The sequence below is a fragment of the Garra rufa genome, chromosome 19 (assembly GCF_049309525.1).
Source record: "Garra rufa chromosome 19, GarRuf1.0, whole genome shotgun sequence".
NCBI classification, from domain to species: Eukaryota; Metazoa; Chordata; class Actinopteri; order Cypriniformes; family Cyprinidae; genus Garra; species Garra rufa.
Genome location: NC_133379.1, coordinates 19,787,430 through 19,808,035, shown reverse-complemented (window position 1 = coordinate 19,808,035; position 20,606 = coordinate 19,787,430). Strand labels below are relative to the sequence as shown.

The following is a 20,606-nucleotide window of genomic DNA, read 5'->3' as shown; positions in this document are numbered from 1 at the left end:
TGAAGAACAGTTTAATTAGTTCAGAACATACAAGGGACTCGTGAACAGCTATCACTAAACAGACAAAACAGCTGTGGCTCATTCAGGTAACAACATAATATTAAGAATCAGGCCATTTTTATAAATTCAACTATTATTTTTTCTTGTTGACTATACTTAAACATCTTTTAAGTGAAATGTCTTATTCAGGTCAGTACTAAATAAAAAATAACATTCATTTTGTATGATCTCTCTTATTTTGGTAAAAAGAATTAACATTTGGCAGATATGTACAAGGTGTATGTAAACTTTTGACTTCAACTGTTTTTTTTTTGTTTTTTTTTGTCATTTCCTTTTTCCTTTTTTTGTATAAGATTTGCTCAGGTTTCACATTTTTATGCAGAACATCACCATCAGTGACATTTACTAAATGAAACAATTTCCTTTCGAACACGTATTACTAAAAGTTCATTGCACCTAACAGGGAAGTTTTTCATTTAAAGGGGTCAGGACGTGAACATTCAAATTAGCCTTGATCTTTCGGCATATAAACAGTCTTTATATCATTATGTGAGCATTGCAAGTGTCAAAAGCAAATGATACCCATTATAATCACTGAAGCTGGATACAGTATATAGATGCCTGTTCAAATTATGCACCCGTTCTTAATTAAACTCATTGGTATTATAGTGTTTGAGTGAACATAAAATAGCATCAGCAACCATTTTACGTCAGTAATGTGATATCTTTGTAAAACAAGCTAGTTTTTTCTTATTTGTTGTCATGCCTTTTCTCCTTCAAATTAGGGTTAAAAGAATAGTTCACCCAAAAATGAAAATGACCTTATTTTTTACTCACCCTCAAGCCATCCTAGGTGTATAACTTTCTTCTTTCAGACAAATAAGCTTTATAATGGCAGTAAATGGGTGTTGAGATTTTGAAGCCCAGTAAAGTGCATCCATCCATCATAAAAAGTACTTCACACTGCTCTGGGTGGTTAACAAAGGCCTTCTGAAGCAAATCAATGTGTTTATGTAAGAAAAATAACCATATTTAAAACTTTATAAACCTTAATCTCTGTCTTCCACTAACTTTCATATGCTTGTCCATGAGAGAGTGGCGTTCCAGCAGATGACATGAAGGTGACAGGATTGAAATTTTTGGGTGGGCTATCCCTTTAAAAACTTCATCTGTATGAGAACTGTATCTAACCCTCTCTGTGAATACTGTGAATGTGAACCATCATGTGCTTTGTGGTGGAAGCCCATAGTAAAGTAAGTTAGAGTTTGACTCTCAAAGGACTGAAGTTGCTTAGCCTGCGTTTTTTTGTGCATTGCACTAGCTATCGCCTTGTCAAGCCTCAGAGGAGAGAGAAAGAGAGAGAGGCGGTAGAGCTCAGCGGCTGCAGCTGCAGTGGAGTCATCACAGCCAGAGAGAGAACAGGCCAGCTCTGTCTGCATCACTGCTCCTGCATGCATGATCGGCTAACCACCTATGTGCCAATCAGCAGGTTTTAATTGGGTAAAAGAGGGCAGAATGTCGCCTGTAGCAATCATAAGGAACCGTTCCATCATCTCTTCCACCACCTCCTCCCTGTGCTGCCCACACTTGTCTTTTCGTGCAGTCTGAGTTTTGTGCTCTTGTGGCGTGTGTAAAGACATTTATGCACTCTAGGGGTGCTTCGGAACTAAAAAGCATGCTCATGATTTTAGACATCACTCTCTGACAACAAAAGCACCCGTAAAAATGAGACCATGCGATTAGTACATGCTGTTCCTGACTGGAGCTATGATTATGATTATGATTTTTTTTTTCAGCTTTTTTCCTTTCATTTTTCTTTTATCTAACCCCTACTCCCAGCATCTTTTATTCTGCCATTTAAATGAAGCAGAACCTCAGCATAGTGTGTGCAGCTCTGTTTCAAGCTCTAGTAAGCTACTGTATCCATGAACCCTACTGAAAAAACCCACTTGCTGGTCTTACCTGTCAGGCTGGGAGAGAAGCTGGTCTCCAAGCTAAACCTTGTCTTGGCCAGGCTGGGAAGCAAGGTAGACCAGTGGTTCCTAACAGGTTCAGCTTAAAGGTTGTATCAGCGATTTCTAGCCTAAAACATAAAGTGTCAATTTCAGCTGACCTTTCTTCACGATCCGCTCGCTGCCTGCCCCATAAATTGTCTGTGAAAAAAACTTTCCTACTGGTGCTGGGATGTGAGGGAGGTGGAGCAAAAGTCCACAACACCAAACCCCTGACGCTGATTGGTTGGAACACTGTTTGTTTATCTGTGGAAAGGTTGGTAGTGCCGATTGTTTTTTTTGGCATATCTCGGACCCTAGGCTGACCAGAGAGACGCGTTTTTTTTCACAGACAATTTATGGGGCAGGCAGCGAGCGGATCGTGATGAAAGGTCAGCTGAAATTGACACTTTATGTTTCAGGCTAGAAATCGCTGATACAACCTTTAAGGAGCCAGATTTACCATTTGGTAGAGTGCTAAAATGAACAAGTGCTAATATTGATCATATTAATGTTTTTGAAAGATGTCTCCTATGCTCACCAAGGCTGCATGTATATGATCAGAAATACAGTAAAAAGTCAGTGAAATATTATGTTGTAAAATAATTGTTTTCTATTTTTAAATATTTTTAAATGTAATTTAGTCCTGTAATGGCAAAGCTGAATTTTCAACAGGCAGAATTGTCTTCTTATTATAATGTTAAAAACTAAACAAGTTTTTAGTGCTTAATATAGTTGTGGAAACCATAATAGATATTTTCAGGATTCTTTGGTGAATAGAAAGTTTGAAAGAACAGCATTTATTCCAAATAGAAATATTTGTAACATTATAAATGCCTTGCTGGTCTATTTTTTCATCTGTTTTACCCCAAACTAATTTTTTCATTTATTTAGAATAGAAATATGTGACCCTGGACCTCAAAACCAGTAGCACAGGTATATTTGTGGCAATGGCCAACAATACATTGTATGGGTCAAAATGTTTCTTTTTTGCCAAAAATCATAAGGATCTTAAGTAAAGATCATGTTCCATAAAGATATTTAGTAAATTTTCTACCGTAAATTTATCGAAACTTAATTTTATTTTATTAAACGAACTTAATTTTGATTTTTTTTGCATCCTCAGATTCCAGATTTTCAAATAGTTATATCTCAGCCAAATATTGTCCTATCCTAAACCATACATCAATGGAAAGCTTATGTAAATTCATATGTTATGTATACATTTAAAAAAATGTATCTCTCATTATGTTTTTGTGGTCCAGGGTCACATATTTGTTACAATATAAATGCCTTGCCTGTCTATTTTTCAATTGTTTAACCCCAAACTAATTTATTTCTGTGATGGCAAAGCTGAATTTTCAGCATGCAGAATTGGCAGGTTCTTATTATTTTCAGTGTAAAAAATTTTTCATCTATTTTACCCCAAACTATTGAATGGTAGTGCACAGTTTCCACAAAAATATAACGCAGCACAACTGTTTTCAACATTGATGATAATAAAAAGGTTTCTTGATCACCAAAACAGCATATTAGAATGATTACTGTAGGATCATGCGACACTGAAGACCGGAATAATTGATGCTAAAAAAAATTATGCTTTCTACAGTAAATTAAAATAGCAACAAATAACATTTCTGTAATAATATTTCGCAATATTACTGTTTCTATTGTATTTGCCATTAGATAAATGCACCTTTACTGAGCACTCTATTCAGTATTCAGCTCACTAGGTTTTAGCAAAGCATATATTGATAAAAAAAAAAAAACAATATGCATGCACATTATTTCTCTATATAATGTCTTGCCTACAACCTGCGCTTCAAAGACCTTTTGCAATATGCATTGTAACAAAGCGCTTAGCATAACACAAAGACCAGGCAGACAGGAAACCTCCCCCACCTGCGCCACTGTCCTCTTTTTCTGGTCCACACCTTCACCCCTACCTTTTTCCTTTCATCTCCGTCCTGTTTTTCTCCTCCTCGTCTGTCGGCTGTTATATAAAGTTGTCTGTGCTTGACACAATAGAAATGAAGAAACATAACAAGCTTCATTTTGAAGCCTTAGCTCATGTAACACATTACTTATTTTGAGGTCTTGCAAATGAACAAACCTTGTTATTGCTTATTATCAGCAATTAAATCACCAGTTAAGTTAGCTGAGCTAGAATTAGTATATACACAGGAGACATTAAGTTTATTATACTACAGTATTTGACATTTAATCTTTTTTTCTTTTGGAGGCTGTGTGCCATGCTGCCAGTCAGCTGCAGCGCTCGTGTTTTTTGGTTCAAAGCATTATGTGCCATATGGCTTTTTATTCCAGCTTCTCTTAAGCAATTAACCTTGGAGCTATCATATCAGATTGATCTCAATTAGAGCTTCATTAGAGCTTCAATCCACAATACAGAATATCATTTTTACAGAACAGCTTTTTATTCTTTTTATGACTCTGGAAAAAGGCTGAGCAGACAAGAACAATTATGACTATTTAGACCACTGTCGAATGACATTTGAACAAATGGTTCCCCCGTTTTAAACGCCTGTTTCACTGAAAAACATATCCACCAAAAAAATTAAAATGGGGAAAAAACTTTACAGCATATTTATATACTTTCCCTCATTAGAGGGCCCAGACATGTTGTGCTGCTTCGCAGCAGTGTATTTCAACAGATAATGCATTCCCTCTTTGGGTTTGAGTTTTTTTTTAATCACCTTTTTTGTGTTATTTACCCCTTTCGTTCAGCTTCGCATTAGCATTCGAATAGTGTTTCTTCTGCATAAAGTAGCGGCTGATTTATTCAATAATTTATTAATTGGTTAATTAATCTTGTTGAAACAGACGCTTTAGGTTGTAATCCCCCATGCCTTCGGCCTGTCGTAAAAAAACAAGCCTGTCCTTGAATTCTTATTTCTTCAAATCCTACTTGTCATTCTTTGTCTTCACATAATTTGATTTTGAGCCTTGTTGTGGCTCGATATAATGGCGGTCATCAAATAATAGCCAATCCTTTGTGTCAAGAGCCTTATTCTCATCAATCCTGCCCTCCCCTGATAATTTGTTTTCATCTAATTTTATAGTTCTTTCTTTTGTGACCCCCCCCGAATGTGGAGTCTTTCTGTCCCCATCTACACCACACTTTCCTCCAGGTCTCTTGGATTGACAGCCATGCTACTGTTTGAGTTTGAAGTCGAGTTGGAGTTGGAATTGGAGGAGTTGTTGGAAGCAAGGGCATGTAGATAGTTCTGCGATAGGCCATGGCCGTACTGCTCGCTGCTACCTGTGCTGGACGTGCTGGTGGTGGAGGCACAGTGGACAAGCATGCCGTGTAAGGACTGGCTACGTCGGGTCCAGATGACGCTCAGACGCTTGGCGTAGCTATAACATGTAGTTGTGGTGATTTCTCCCACGTCAAAAGAGCAGCTACGCTTGGTTTTGAGTGCCTGCCTCAAGTCTGAGCCTCCTTCCCTTGCGTCATCTTCATCTTGCGTCAATGCAAGCGAAGCCAAAACTTGTCTGTCCACGTCTCTGTCTTTCTCCAGAGACTTCCTCAACTTGAGCCTACCTGCTCGATTTTGTCCTGGCGTGGGCAGTGTGTTACTTGGGGAGTAATAGAGTGTCAATCTCTCACTTTCTGGTGTGAGAGGACTAAAACATTTTTCCCTCACTGCCCCATCTCCCCTATCGCGTGTGCCACGGTGTGGCTCCGGGCTCTGTTTAGGCTTCGGAAGCGAGCTAGTCTTGTGTTTGTCTTTTGTTCTTTGGGCCAAGAGTCCATTTGGCAACGCCACCATCATCATACTGTTGTTTCCGTTCGTCTGGGCGTAAACATCCACCCCTTTGGCTGGAAAGAACTTGCCCGGCCTGTTGGCATCGTCCCGACACTCTCCACAGACGCGATGGCGCACCATCATGGCCACGGTGAAGACCAGAAGGGTTACAACCACCACGCCACCCACCATCACGGTCAACGTGCCGCCCAGGAAGTGAGCGTGCAGAGAACGACATTCTGGATAATCCTCTTTAGTGCTGAACTGGATGCAGCCCAGCACCTTTGTAGTAGCCAAGGAGGAGATGCCATCATCGAATATGGCCAAGACGCACAGGCTGTAGTCCGCTCCTGACACCAAGTTTTTCAGCAGGAAACTATTACTGGTGGGAGGCAGAATTCTGACACCACATAGAAAAAGAAGAAAACATTTATGAGATCAAGCAAAAATCCAGCCAGAAATACATCAAGCACAACCGGGTGAGATGTAGAGGCTTGGTTTTGTAGTGAAAATGGCTTAAATCAATACTCTCCAATGGAGGGGATTCTCGAAACGAGCAAATTAAGAATAAACTACAGATGCAGCAGTCTGATCAACAAGGAAGCATTTTACATTAAAGCTAAGAGGTTGCCAACATGCTTCTTGCCTGAAGGACTCCTGCCTACACTAGCCTTTACAATCTGCCATCTCTGGCAGAAACTGTGTCCGTACAGTGCTCTTTAATAGACTTCATTGACTGTGTCCGGTGCATTTGCTTTGGCTTCTGTGTATATATATGTCTGTAATGAAAATGCTTTGGATGGCTACACCTGATTCAAGTCCTTTAATTCACTTCACTTTGAGAGGTAATTGGTGGTTACAGCAGAAGGACCTTGAACAATTTTAGTCTCCTTTGCTCTAGTTTCAATAAGCTATCTGCCTCTTTCTTTTTAAGTTTCAAGAATCTTTTGTTCGGATTTGTCAATTTTCTACATTTATTTATTTTTCACTATACCGTATCTTTCCTTGAGTATCCAAAGAACTGTAGTGTTATTGAATACAGGCTGCACTGTAAGGGATCGAAAACATTTGAATTCGCATTCATGTAGATTTCACTTATTTTTGAGCTCAGTGTTTCACTGCATATTAATGAGACATTTGCATGCTTATCTGCATATTAATATTTAAATTCTTATGGATGATTTAAATTACAAGCCTTACAGGAAACATGTCTTAATGATCTGATGTTTAATGAAGCTGTAGATGTGTCTTTATGAATTGTGTTGGCCAGTAATTTTTAACATTAATTATTGTACTGTATTTTTCCATATGGGTGGTTTGCATTTTTAGATCAGTTCAGGCCAAATGCATGCTAGTCATTTTTCTAAGTTCTTGTTTTAAAATGAGCAGTTTTTTCATCTTTATATTGAAAAAAAAAAACATACTTAGGGGTGTAACGGTTCACAGTTTGGTTTGATACAACACAGTAGTGTCATGGTTCGGCATGTTTTATAATACAGCAAGAAGAAATGCTAGAGAAAATTTCCTTATTTTTCATTTATTAAAACTAACATAATAAAATATCTTTTTATTTGCTTTGATCAATGCAGTGAGCCGAACAACAGTCGCATTTCAGATCAGCGGCAGATTTAGTTTTGATAAGAAATACAAAAGCACTTGTTTAAAAAATATTTTAGACTTTGGAAGACCTTTTGACTTTTGGCATTTATACAAGATGATTTTGGAAGTTTTTTAACATTTGTTTCTTATTTATTTGGTTCCACTATGCTTGCTGATTTTCAGTGTTTTATATTTAAACATTGTCTAAGTTATTTCTTATTTTCTATTAGGCCAGTAGCATGGTGTATTTCTATTTGTTTTGTTAATAAATTAAACATTCTATGTGAATAAATAAGCCTTGTACCGAATGGTTCAATACGACTATGTGTATTGTTACACCCCTGGTCTTACAATAATCATGATGTTTGTTTAAAAACAACAACTGAGAAACAAAATTGTTTAGTGGTTATTGACATTAAGTCACAAATGCTATCAATAAATGTGGAAAAACATCTAGTAAAAAAGTCTGTCTCTATAGTTTAGCAATGCACTCAAGGTGGCCAGTCAATGCACATTAATGTCTGTCTTCTGGCCTAGAGTAGCTTGCTGTGTTTACTCTTACAGATTCCTGCATGTTGATGGGAATAGCTGTAGTAACAGGTCCATTATGAAGATGCCTGGCCTCCCACTCATCCACTTCTCTGCCTGCCATCACTCAGCAACTGCTGCTACTTCTGCTACCCTCATCCCCCTCTCTTCAGCCCATCCTTTTGTATCTATATATATTTCTGTCCTTGTCATCCAAACATGTCCCTCACCTTCAACATATATTATTGATCCCAATCCCTAGAAATCCCACAGCTCCTTCCTTTTGTTAAGCCTCTCAAGGTATGTCCTTACCATGCGGGAATTGGTTCTTTTGTGCATGTGCATTGAATATATTGCAGCTCCTTTCAATGTTATTAAGTGTGTCTTGAGTGTGCTGTAGTACAGTTGTAAAGGGAACGGAAAAGGTAATAAGAAAGGAGAGTGAGGTAAACAAATCAAATTTGATTTTATGTCTATGTTGTTGGCGCATCCAAATGCCGCTGCATGTATGCAAAAAAGTATCCATATTCATGATCAGTAGCTGAACAATACCCAGGTGATGTACTGCATCTGCTTGGATTCTGAAGTGGGCAAACAGTGGACACTTCACTCTCCCAAGAGTGAGCTGAAGAACCATCGGAGTTGAAAGATGATGAAAAGTAAAAAACCTGAGAGCCACCTGGCTCTCTTTGTGTAAGTACTATTGCTACAGAGAAAGTTTCTTCAAACCAATTACTACTGTGACTTTCCCCACCTGTCTAAGAAGAGTCAGTGTAAGCAACTCCCACAGCCCTTCCCTTGTGACCTGCGCCATCTCTCTGTCCCCCTTCTCTCTCCATTTAGGTCCATTTCACTCTTCCTGATTCATTGTGACACCATCTTCAAATGTGTAGGTTTTGCCCTTTAAAAGGGTCCATCCTGTTTTCCCCAGAGTCAGCAAGTCCTCTCACTCCACTGCTCTGCTTTCTTTACCCCCTCCCTGGCTATAAATAGCTGTCTGTATCTCTTTTAGCCTTGTGGCTCAACTTGAATCTTCCATCCGCTTTGGGCTGTTTCCTTTGGCCTTATCCTTTTATCAATATCTGAAGCCTATAATCCATGAACATAAGCACCAAGAATGTTTACATGCATTCACTTGAAACGCATGAAAACCAAACACTAAAAACCAAGACAGTGCTGCTACAATACAGAAACAAGATATCCTTACCTGTAAACAAGTGCATCGTCAGCTGTGCTGTTGTACTGGATCTGAAACATCCACACCAAGAAAGGCGTTGAAGATCGGCCCATTTTCCAGCGAATCTGTGCTGAATTGGATGTCACACCTAGAACTCCCACCAGGGTTTCTGTTCCTCCATTACTGCCTCCACTTCCTCTTTCTCCAGTATCTCCCTTGCCTCCAGTGACATTCCGTACAGTCACCACACCATTCCCTGCCCCGTCAACCCCTCCACGGCCACTACTAATATCAGAAGATCCAGGATCTCTATGGTTGATAAGAGATATTGTACCATTCCCTCTATGAGGAAGAGGGATGATCTTCAAGTCTACCAGAGCGGTGGATTCCCCTGCGGCATTGATGGCAATGCATGTGTAGGTGCCATCATCTCTAGCACGGGTCACCAAAAAATCCAGCGTGCCGTTGTAGTATGAGCGAATGCGACTGGTGTTGGCCACAATGCGGTCATCCGGTGACACCCAATGAATGACTGGTTCAGGGTCACCAATGGCTCTACATTTAAGCGTGGCTCTTTGGCCCTCCAACACCCACAGCTTGTTGGTATTACGGGTGATCAGTGGAGGCTCACAGGTGAACTCTTCCTCTGGAATGGACCAGAAGTATCGACCCGCCAGATGAACAGGTGTAGCACACGTCTCCATGTCGTCTTCCCGAATCAGTCGTCGTAGCCACAACAGCTCACAGTTGCAGTGCAAAGGATTCCCCCCAAAGTTAAGGCTGATGATGGAGTTGTACGGGGTTGGGCTGACAACCCCAATCTGGGATCTAGAAAACAGTGGATCAGGGGGAAGAGTCTGCAGTCTGTTCGAGGTCATATCCAGTCGGGACAGTTTGTAGAGCTCACTGAAAGATCCCTCAGCGATCTGGTCTATTAGATTGTGATCTAGATTTAAAGTATGCAGGCTGGCCATATTTTGAATAGACTCCCAAGGAACCCTGCGAAGGTTGTTGTAGGAAAGATCCAGATCCTCCAGAGTTTGTAGGAAGTCATCAAAAGCATCCACCGAAACATCCGTGAGCTGATTGTTGTTGATGATGAGATGCTGAAGGTTAATAAGACCTGTCAGATCCTGAGGTCCCACCACTGTGAGACGGTTTGTGTCCAGGTGAAGCGAACGCAGACTCTCCAGATCAGCAAAGGCTAGTGGTTTTAGAGCATGGATGGTGTTGCGTGACAAGGTCAGGTCAACTAGTCCAGTCATATTGGCAAAGTCTGCGCCTCCCACTTCTAGGATGTAGTTGTCCGCAAGACGCAACTCCACAGTGCGGCGATCAATGTTTGGGGGCACAAAAAGAAGACCTTTATTCACACACAGTGTGCTCAGAGACTCGGATAAGTTCCGACACACGCAGTGGATGGGGCAGATGGACACCATGCCCCACGTCTCTCCTGCTAGCACACCTTGTCCGCTTCGCAGCAGTATGAAACCTAGAAGACCCAGCCAGAAAATTGTTGACTGTGGCATGGGATTTATTATGCTGACAGTGGTAGGTGAAGCAGGATATCTCCTTGATTGGATCCATTTTGAGCTCTCCTGATCTTGTAACAAATTGGTTCCTCTAGATGGACTCCCTGGTTCTGTGCGTGGCATGATAACCAGGTTGTCCACAGACCTGTGTAAAGAGAACAAATATTAGTTCCATTGACTTTGAGCACTTGTGTCTCCCTCAGTTTTAAGCCTGCTTGCCCATCCACTAATCCCTTTCACAAATGCGGCTATCCATTAATTGCCACTGAGACTTGGTGTTATGCCTACTCATTCATCCAGTATAAGCTCACTTCATCTAACCATGTATCAAAGAGGAGCTAATCGTGACCCAATGTCCATTGCTTGAGATTAATGGTCTACCTAGAAACCTTTTGTCAGGTGTTTAGATTTCAAGGCATTTATCATGTGCCCAGCAAGTCCAACAAGAACCTTAAAGTTTTCTTTTTGTTTGTGAGTGAAAGAGAGAGCGAAAGAGACACTCGATTTGGCTGCCAGGGACAAGCCCCAAGATGATCAGTCACATTCTAAGTGATGAATGCCTTGGCTGTCTTCTCATCGCAGATGTGAGATTATGTGGCTGTTGTTGTGGCTGTGTGTGCAGACAAAGTGTATCTATTTACCCAAGTCTTATGTCCTTCTGTTTGTTCTCCTCCCTGCTGCTCCCTGCTCTCCTACAGGGGTCTGATTACTCCATTAACCTGATACATAACTGTCTGTGCGTGTCTGGTCTGTCACACACATGCTCCAACCAGGGAATGACTGCAATGAGTGTGTAAATGAAGTTTAACTGATTTCACAAGACTGAAACCCTGATATCTAATGCACAATTGTCTCTAAGCATTTGCAAATGCTTGACTTGGTTTAATTAGTCCATCAGTCGCCATCAACAAATGCGTGTTATGCTGCAATGTTATGCTGTTACATAATGGCTCCAGTGTCACACTCGCAAAGCAGTTTTAAAACAAGAGTGTGTGTGCAAGTGAGAAATGGAGAGATGAAGAGATGAGATGGGGCAGCGTAGGGAGTCGAGTTATATCCTATAAATAACCATGTGCAATTGGCTCAAAGCTGTATGTGTGCAAATTTGCTATAAAAAATGAAAACCCAGTGGAATTCAGCACAATGTATCTAGAATTACACACTGTAAATATCCTGCAAACAATTGACCAACCTCATGAGCTTCATGGAATATTTTGTGCGTGGAGGGAAAGAAAAATTACTGTCATATTTTCATACCTGTTGTGTCTGTTTCATCAAGATTTAAAATGGTTTCCAATCCTTTCAGTTCTTTTGTAGACAAACTGCCCAGCTAGTCCCATCATTGCTTCAGATGAAAATCCAGAGTGGAACACTGAGAAAACAGTCAGGTGTGCCAAGGGTTGATTTGTTCCTCATAGTTAATTGCAGAAAATCATGACGATGTGAATTTGATCTGTGGTTTTATCAGTCACATCCTTGCTGCCTTGCCGTTCTTTTCTTCGCCATGAGTCACTGCCCCGTTTCCATAATCCTCAGTGAACCTCAGTTGAATCGAATTGGGTATGTCTGGATTGTTTTTCTTGATTTTCATTATGTCCCATTTCAGGAATTTTCATCCAAAATTCTCCTTTACTTCACTGCAAGTCAGAATCCAGCAAAAGCTTGTTTTATTCAAATCTTCTTTTATTTCCAGGAGCAAGTGGCTTCCAGTCCATCTCAGAGTGAACTGCCAAAAGAAACAAAATCCCACTTAATAAATATTTAACTAATTTTAAAAGCTCACATTTGTTTTTTATTATCAGCATCTTTTGTTCTCGTGCACACAGACCTTTAGCTCAGATACCACATCTTTAAGTGAAAGGCATGTTGTGGATCGTATATTTGTTTGCTGATGTCGGCGTCTTATACTATTGAGGATCCTAAATTAATTGATTCTTCCTGTAAACTGGCGCATTAAAGCAAATAATCCAATTAGACCTGCTTTCAAGCAGACCCTGTGGGTCTGACTGAGCCAAATATGTGTGTATGTGTGTGCACGCACTCTTGTCTAAATGGACTTGAAGTCTATACACTCATTTTCACTGCATGATTCCCTCCTTATTGTTTTCTGTCTAATCCATCCTGAAGTGGTGTAGTCTTTCAACTCTTAACTATTTCCTTATCTCTGTCTTTGTTCCTCCTCAAGCTCTTCTAAACACCTAAAGGGTGAAGGCAAACATATACCAACCTTTTTTATTTCCAAATTCCTGCTTGTGTCCATCCAAAAGAACTGCTGCCCTCTCCAGGGGTCCCTTTCCCTCTACATCCTCTCAGGTTCCTCAGGGAGGGATTTTGGGTAGCATCCTCACCCCTCGTTTCCCCGGTTTCTCTCCCAGCAGCTTCTTTTGTTTTTACTTTTGCAGGGAAACCCTGCCCTCAAAGTAGGAAACCATCACCTACAGGCACGAAGAACCTTAATATAACCGTGCGGTTGAGTCCCCACTGATGTCGCTTATTGCCATCAATCAATGCCTTGTTTTTGCTTTTTCGTTCCTGCTCTGTATTCTCAAACTGCGCGAGTCTCTGATTTGTTGGTTGTGATGCGGAGAGCAAGCCGATGTGAGTGCAAGCGTTTGCGACTGCAATGTGTCTGCTACAGCAAGGGCAGAGTGAGCAGGAGGGAGGGAAGAGAGAATGAGAGAGAGAGGGAGAGAGAGGGAGGGGAGAGTGGCAGAGCCTGAAGCAGTCTTGGCTCTCGGAATGAGGGGAGAGATGAAATGCACGGGTAAAAATGGCAGAATGTGAGTGCATTGGCTGGCTAGGGTGTGGGGTTGGATCTGGAGAGGAATTGCCCAAAGCTTTGTCCCTCTGACAGTACATTTTTAACAGCAGGGCACCATCGACAAGCAGGCACACTAAGAACTTGTGTCACCAATTCTCCCACAGAGTTGATTTTCACCTTCTGTAAATGGCGATACATTACAGATTGGATAAGCAGCTGATTTTGATACCTCTGTGTTTAGAGATGCATAGATTGTTGGAGGTGGGAAACAACGGCTTTCTGATGCCCTTGAAAGGATTTGACATGGGTCTAACCCTATCCCCAAAACAGCATCATTGACTATCAGACCAATATGTACCAATAAGTACATACCACTGCAGTTTCCAACAGAAATGAACACTAGAGGCGGTAAAACAGCGACCACTTGTAATTGTATTTTTAGACAGTGATGGTTACATCTTCATACGTTTTGCTTTCCAGACGTAACAAGCTTGCTTGGAATTGGACTTAGGATGTGAAATCCTTGGGTATGAATCCCGTTTAAAACATGACTTGTGATGAAAGAGCTGAAAGCTAAAACAGCATGCTTGTGATTGCGTTTTTACGTCACATTCGCCACATTCACTTTTATTCATACTATCGGTTAGGTTTAGGTGTAGTGCAGATGGTACATTATTTTAAAACATCACAGAGATTTATAGCGCTCCTCAATGGACATTTCAAGTCAGAACTGCGGTGACACTTACAAAACCAACGTCACATAAAATGTACTACTGTATATGTACGCTCATCTGTTCCAAGGAAAAAGCAAGAACTCTTTTAGTGCCACCCAGTGGACATTTAACATTGAATGTGTCATGAGACATATGTGGCGGTACGTATTTCGCATCTTGCGAAAGTTCTCAGAGGTACGTTTTCATCATAAGACCAGGTTGCATAAATGCATGAACTTTCAAATATCAATGAAAACAGGAACTTTACAGTAACAATGATGTATTTCAGTAGGTGTTCTGAACTAATAATAATAATTTGAATCTATGCTATGTTGTAAATTCATTAATATTTATAATACATAAACTAATGTTAGCTTAAAATGTTAAATAGTTCAGGGTCTGTCAGTTTTTTTAAAGGATGTCTTTGAAAACCTCATGCTCAACAAAACTGCATTTATCTGATCAAAAATACACTAAAAACAGCAATACTGTGAGATATTAATACAATTTCAAATAACTGGTTTCTATTTCATTTAACAAAGCTGAATTTGACCAAAATAATGAATTACTCCAGTCTTCAGTGTTACATGATCTTTTAGTAATCATTAAAAAAATCAAACCATTAAAAACAGTTGTGCTGCTTAAAAAAAAGAGGAAAAGTGCCTTTTTTCAAGATTCTTTGAGCAGAAAAGTTCAAACGTACGGCATTTATTCAAAGTAGAAATCTTTTATAACATTAAAAATGTCTTTACTGACACTCTTGATCAACTTAAAAGGAATAGTGCACCAAAAAAAATGAAAATTATGTCATTAATTACTCACCCGCATGTCGTTTCAAACCGATAAGACCTTTGTTTATCTTCGAAACACAAATTAAGATATTTTTGATGATATCCGAGAGCTTTTTGAACGTGGTAGTTAACGCTCCTGTCTATGCAGGGTCAGGAAGCTCTCGGGTTTCATCAAAAACATCTTAATTTGTGTTCGAAAGATGAATGAAGGTCTTACAAGTTTGGAACGACATGAGGGAGAGTAGTTAATGACAGAATTTCCATTTTTGGGTGAACTAGTCCTTTAATGCATCCTTAAAAGCATAAATTAAATTGCCCCAAAAAATCTAAAAATTCTAAAAGGTAGTCTATGTAGGAACATTTAGTAAATGCTGAAAAATATCACTCATTGTACATATTGCGTTAAATAAAGTTAACAAATTGAATCTTGTTGTAAAGCCTAAAACAATGTCTTGGTCCAGTGGTGTGACTTACTGTTGATGCCAGCGGTCACGGGTTCAAAGCCCACTGTCTGTATAAATCATAAGAGAGCCGTTCTTATAAGCTGAGCTGTATAATCATCTTATGAGCATGAGACTAATACCGCTTTACGCGGCCAGCAAAGTTGAGAAGTAGAGAAAAGAGCCAAAGATGTTCAGTCCAAGTTACACTTTTTCTCAGTTTCACATGTTCTATCTTGGAGTCGCGTAATCTTTGTTTTTTCTGGGCTCTGTGATTTTAGGTGAGCATGAGTCACTCAGTCTTTACACGGGTCTATATATAGAGGCCTGACTGCATGCAAGCACCGCTAAGCGGACGGCACGCAACATTGCCAGCGGGCCGCTGTAGCCCGTCTCCACACACTTGGAGCATGTAACCGGTGGGCTCAGAGTCTGCTAAACCTCGCTGCAGCTGACGTATCCGACTCAAGATTTGGCCGGCGAGTCCAAATCAGTGTTGGTTCAGTTAAATCATGTTTCCAAAAATGACAAATCATGAATAATACATTTAAGTACCATAAGACAAATATGAATGATTCATGCGGTTATGTACATTGCGCCCGCATAAAGAAAGAAACTGCAGCTGCTGGATCCAAGCCACAACTAATTGCTGTGAAAGAGTGATTCCAGCAGGGGTACGTACACCCCGGGGGACACTTAAGCGGGTTACTGTAAGATTTAGTTTTTGGTTCTTTAACCTATTGGAATGAATTTACAACTTATATAATATTAAGGCTGTAACAAATTAATTTCCTTCTTAAGGAAACTAAATAATATGTGTGGATTGACTATTTGTTTTGTTATCAAATATGCACTGCTGTTTAAAAGGTCAGGCTTAGGACGTTTTTTTGTTGTTGTTGTAGTTTTGGAAGGCAAGTATGGATATATTGAATTCTGGAATACATGCGTCTTGGTTTTCACAAAATATTAAGCAGCACAACTGTTTTCAACAATGATAATGAAAATAAGAAATGAAGCATCGAATCAGCATATTAAAATTATTTCTGAAGGATCATGTGACACTGAAGGCTGAAACTATATATTTTTTAAATTATGTTTTAAAATATATGCCCCTGGACCACAAAACTAAAATCTCAAGTAGCACAGTTATATTTGTAGCAATAGCCAAAAATACATTGGATGGTTTTTTCTTCTATGCCAAAAATCATTAGGATATTAAGTTCTTGTTCCATGAAGATATTTTGTAAATTTCCTACTGTGAATATATCAAAACTTATTTTTTTTATTAGAAATATATTCAAACCGATATATATCTTGGCTAAATATTGTCCTATCCTAACAAACCATACATCAATGGAAAGCTTATTTATTTTAGCTTTCAGACTCTTATGACTGGTCCAGGGTCACTTATATTAAAATAGAAAACCATTACTTCAAATTGTACAAATATTTTACTGTCATAATAGTATTTTAGTATATTTATAAGTGTCAAAAACATTTAAAAAAAAATCTTATTGACCCAAAATATTATTTTCACCCATTTGAGGTCTATTTGATGTTTTTGCTGCTGGTGCTTTTTTCATTCACATTTGTATAATGATGATGCATTTTGCTGATGGGTAGTATTTTATACTTGTTGGGGTTTGAAAGATAAAAAATAAAAACAACACAAATGTCTTGAATTTAATTAAACGCCTCATGTGGATTTTACTTATGAATAAATTTGCTCCTAGGTCTTTCTCAGTTTCTCAGTCGATTGCCCTCAGAATTGTCAAAACTTGTGGAAGACTTCATTATAATAATAGTAGCTTTTATAGTAATAATTAGCTATCATGTGAATATAATATGAATTAAGAGGAACACATTTCTATTTTGGTGTTGTTTAAGGCTTTTCTAATGAGCCTTTAGAAACACAGAAGGTTGGGAAAGAGAGTAAAGCACAGTGGACTTGAGACATTTCAGCACCCTGGACAGCTCCAAACTCTCAGCTAGTCAAACTGGTAAAATCTGTGAGACTACGTTGTAATATCGCCATCTGTACTTCCATCTGTCTTGTTATACAGGTCCCGTGGCTGAATGGTTGGCTCTGTAACTGCTCATTTTAACCCTGTATTCTTCAATGTGGCTGCTCCTTATTTCTAAATGTAAAAATCCAGACAGGTAGCCTTGAATATATCCACATTCTGTCTGTGGTTAAATGTTTAAAGTGTAGTGTTTTCTCTCTTCCACTCTCTCTCTTATTTTCTCTCATTGTGGAGAGCTTGTGGGCAACAAATTGTTTCCAGCAATACCCAGTGGTTTACCACTAAACAACACTGTCCAAGTAAAGCTGTAAAAAGGCATTTCCTTCACCCGCTAAGAGAAAGCTCTGGATTGTTGTGGATTTTTGTGTAGGCTTGTGCTCTTCAGCATCATGATTATTTTGTATTGAACATGTGGACAGGATGTGGTTATAGCATCATGTTACTGGAAGTCCCTTGTTTGCTCTTCTTTCCCAAAAATCATTAAACCTCTGTTATGTTTTATTATACCAATGGGTCTTCAGTCGAACAGAAATTAAGGTTTTTGAGGAGAACATTCCAGGATTTTTCACCATAAAGTGGACTTTAGTGGTAGCCAATGAGTTGAAGGTCCAAACTGCAGTTTCAATGCAGCTTCAAAGGGCTCTACACAATCCCAGCTGAGGAATAAGGCTTTTATCTAGCAAAACGATCTGCCATTTTCTAAAAGCTTTTTAACCACAAATGCTCAACTTGCACTAGCTCGACCTCATGCAGTACAAAATCATGCACACATGATGTAGGCGGAAAAACTGACCCAGTGTTTCCAAAGTGAGCGTGCAAAGAAAGTCAAATGCCCTTTACAAAAAAAGGTGAAACAATGATGTCAGACAATTTTGAAGTTGGAGGAGAAAATGAGATGGAGTTTTTTGACCTAGCTTTGCTTTTTTAACCGAAGTACACAGACGAACAACTTACCATGCATGACTTTTCCAACGTGATGACGTAATGCATGATGATGTGCATGTGCGTAGCAAAGGTAGTGCAAGACGAGCATTTGTGGTTAAAAAGTATACATTTTTGATTTTTAAGACAAATGACTGCTTGTTTTGCTAGATAAGACCCTAGTTCCTCAGCAGGGATTGAGTAGAGCCCTTTGAAGCTGCATTTAAACGGCAATTGGGACCTTCAACCCATTGGTCACCATTGAAGTCTACTATATGGAGAAAAATCCTGGAACGTTTTCCTCAAAAAACTTAATTTCTTTGCAACTGAAGAAAGAAAGATCTGAATGTCTTGGATGACTTAGGGGGTGAGTAAATCAGAAAATGTCCATTCTGGAAATAAACTTCTCCTTTAATTTTATTTCTCTCTAAATGTTGTTTCTCTCTGAATGTCTGCTTGAAGGAAAAGTTCACTTCCAGAACAAAAATTTACATATAATTTACTCACCCCCTTGTCATCCAAGATGTTTATATTTTTCTTTCTTCAGCAATAATGAAATTGTTTTTTGAGGAAAACATTTCAGGATTTCTCTATGGTGGACTTCTATGGTGCCCATGAGTTTGAACTTCCAAAATGCAGTTTAAATGCAGCTTCAAAGGACTCTAATCAATCCCAGTCGAAGAAGAAGGGTCTTACCTAGCAAAGCGATCTGTTATTTTGACAATTTATACTTTTTAACCTCAAATGCTCGTCTTGTCTAGCTTTGCATGTGTTTTCCGGTTCAAGAGAGTTAGGGTATGTCAAAAAAAACAATTCATTTTCTCTTCCAACTTCAAAATCATCCTACATCGCTGCAGAAGTACCGACCCAGTGTTTACAAAGTGAACGTGGAAAGATCATCAAATGCCCTTTACAAAAAAAGGTAAAACAGTGATGTAGGATGATTTTAAAGTTGGAGACAAAAATGAGATGGGAATTTTTTTGACATACCCAGACTGTCTTGAACCAGAATACACAGTTCATGCAGAGCTAGACAAGATGATGATTTATTTATTTTTTTTTTTTTAGAAAATAACTGATCGTTTAAGACCCTTCTTCCTCGGCTGGGATCATTGAGACCCTTTGAAACTGCATTTAAACTGCATTTTGGAAGTTCAAACTCACAGGCACCATAGAAGTGTTTTCCTCAGAAAACATGATTTCTTTACGACTGAAGAAAGAACAAAATGAACATCTTGAAAACCTGAGATTGTACAATTCCAGATCCTTCTTGGGAAAACTAATATAGTTATCTGCATAATGCAGGATGACTATAATCATAAGGCTTAGTTCATGGTCAATTTTTGCATTTATTACTTAGTTTATGGTCCTCCAATCTGCATAAATTGAAGTCTCATGAATTGGGCATTGTCTTTTGGTTCAGCGAGTCAAATTTGTTTGTTGCCTGGAGGTAACACAATACCATAGAGGGTTAATCTTGCTGCCTGTCATCTGTATGCATCTTATTATGCGAGTATGTAAAGTCTGTAGCTTCAGGCACTTCTTATACAACCTTAGGTAGTTTGGAGTCTTATGCATTGTGTCTGTATATCTGCATGATATCTGAATGTGAGGCATAAAGTAAACGCACTTAGTTAGAAGTTTAGATGTATTTCATATAAAAATTTAATTAAAGAAAATAGTTCACCCAAAAATGAAAATTCTATCATCATGAACTCACCCTGATGTCTTTCAAAACATTTTTACTTCTGTGAAACAACACTGCGTTACTAACATTCTTAATATGGTGAATAAATGATGACAATATTTTCATACTTTTTTTTTCATTTCATTTTTTATTTTTATGATCTATCCCTTTATTTAAGTTTTCCAAGATATACCTCTTGGAGTTGGTCAACAGAAGACCAGAGCTTCAAAAATAGACAAAAAGTGGAGTCTCAAATATAAGATAGTTCTGGTTTCTTTAAATTATTTTTGTCTCTGTATAATTCCCATACTTCAATTTTCATTTAATGGATTTGATGACTTCACTATTATTCTAAAATGTTGAAAATAGTACTAAGAATAAATAGATCTGATAGTATCAGCCCTATTTTTCAACACATAATAAGCTATTTTCTGAAAATGTCATCTGATTCGTTAGTTATATAACTAAAGAATGAGAAGGTACAGTACAGTATACAGTAAAATTATGCTACCAGTCAAAAGTTTTGATGTTTTTAAAGAAGGCTTATCTGCTCCCCAAGCCTGCATTTATTTGATCCAAAGTACAGCAAAACAGTACATTTTTGAAATATTTTTACTATTTAAAATAACAGTTTTAATTTGAATATATTTTAAAATGTATTTTCAAAGCTGT

The 20,606-nt window shown here is 38.7% G+C and overlaps 2 protein-coding genes across 2 annotated transcripts in view; one reads left to right on the top strand and one right to left on the bottom strand.

Moving 5' to 3' along the window:
* The window catches only part of LOC141291990 (pyruvate carboxylase, mitochondrial-like), a 92,991-nt gene that overhangs the window by 33,968 nt on the left and 38,417 nt on the right, over positions 1 to 20,606 (top strand). The gene's annotated exons all lie outside the window — the stretch shown is intronic.
* On the bottom strand, positions 4,405 to 13,837 carry lrfn4a (leucine rich repeat and fibronectin type III domain containing 4a). Its single transcript, XM_073825025.1, has 4 exons — positions 12,825 to 13,837; positions 11,855 to 12,323; positions 9,096 to 10,742; positions 4,405 to 6,161 (listed from the first exon to the last, which is right to left on the bottom strand). The coding sequence occupies exons 3-4, from the start codon at positions 10,718 to 10,720 to the stop codon at positions 5,120 to 5,122; spliced, it is 2,667 nt and encodes an 888-aa protein (XP_073681126.1). The 5' UTR covers positions 10,721 to 10,742; positions 11,855 to 12,323; positions 12,825 to 13,837; the 3' UTR covers positions 4,405 to 5,119.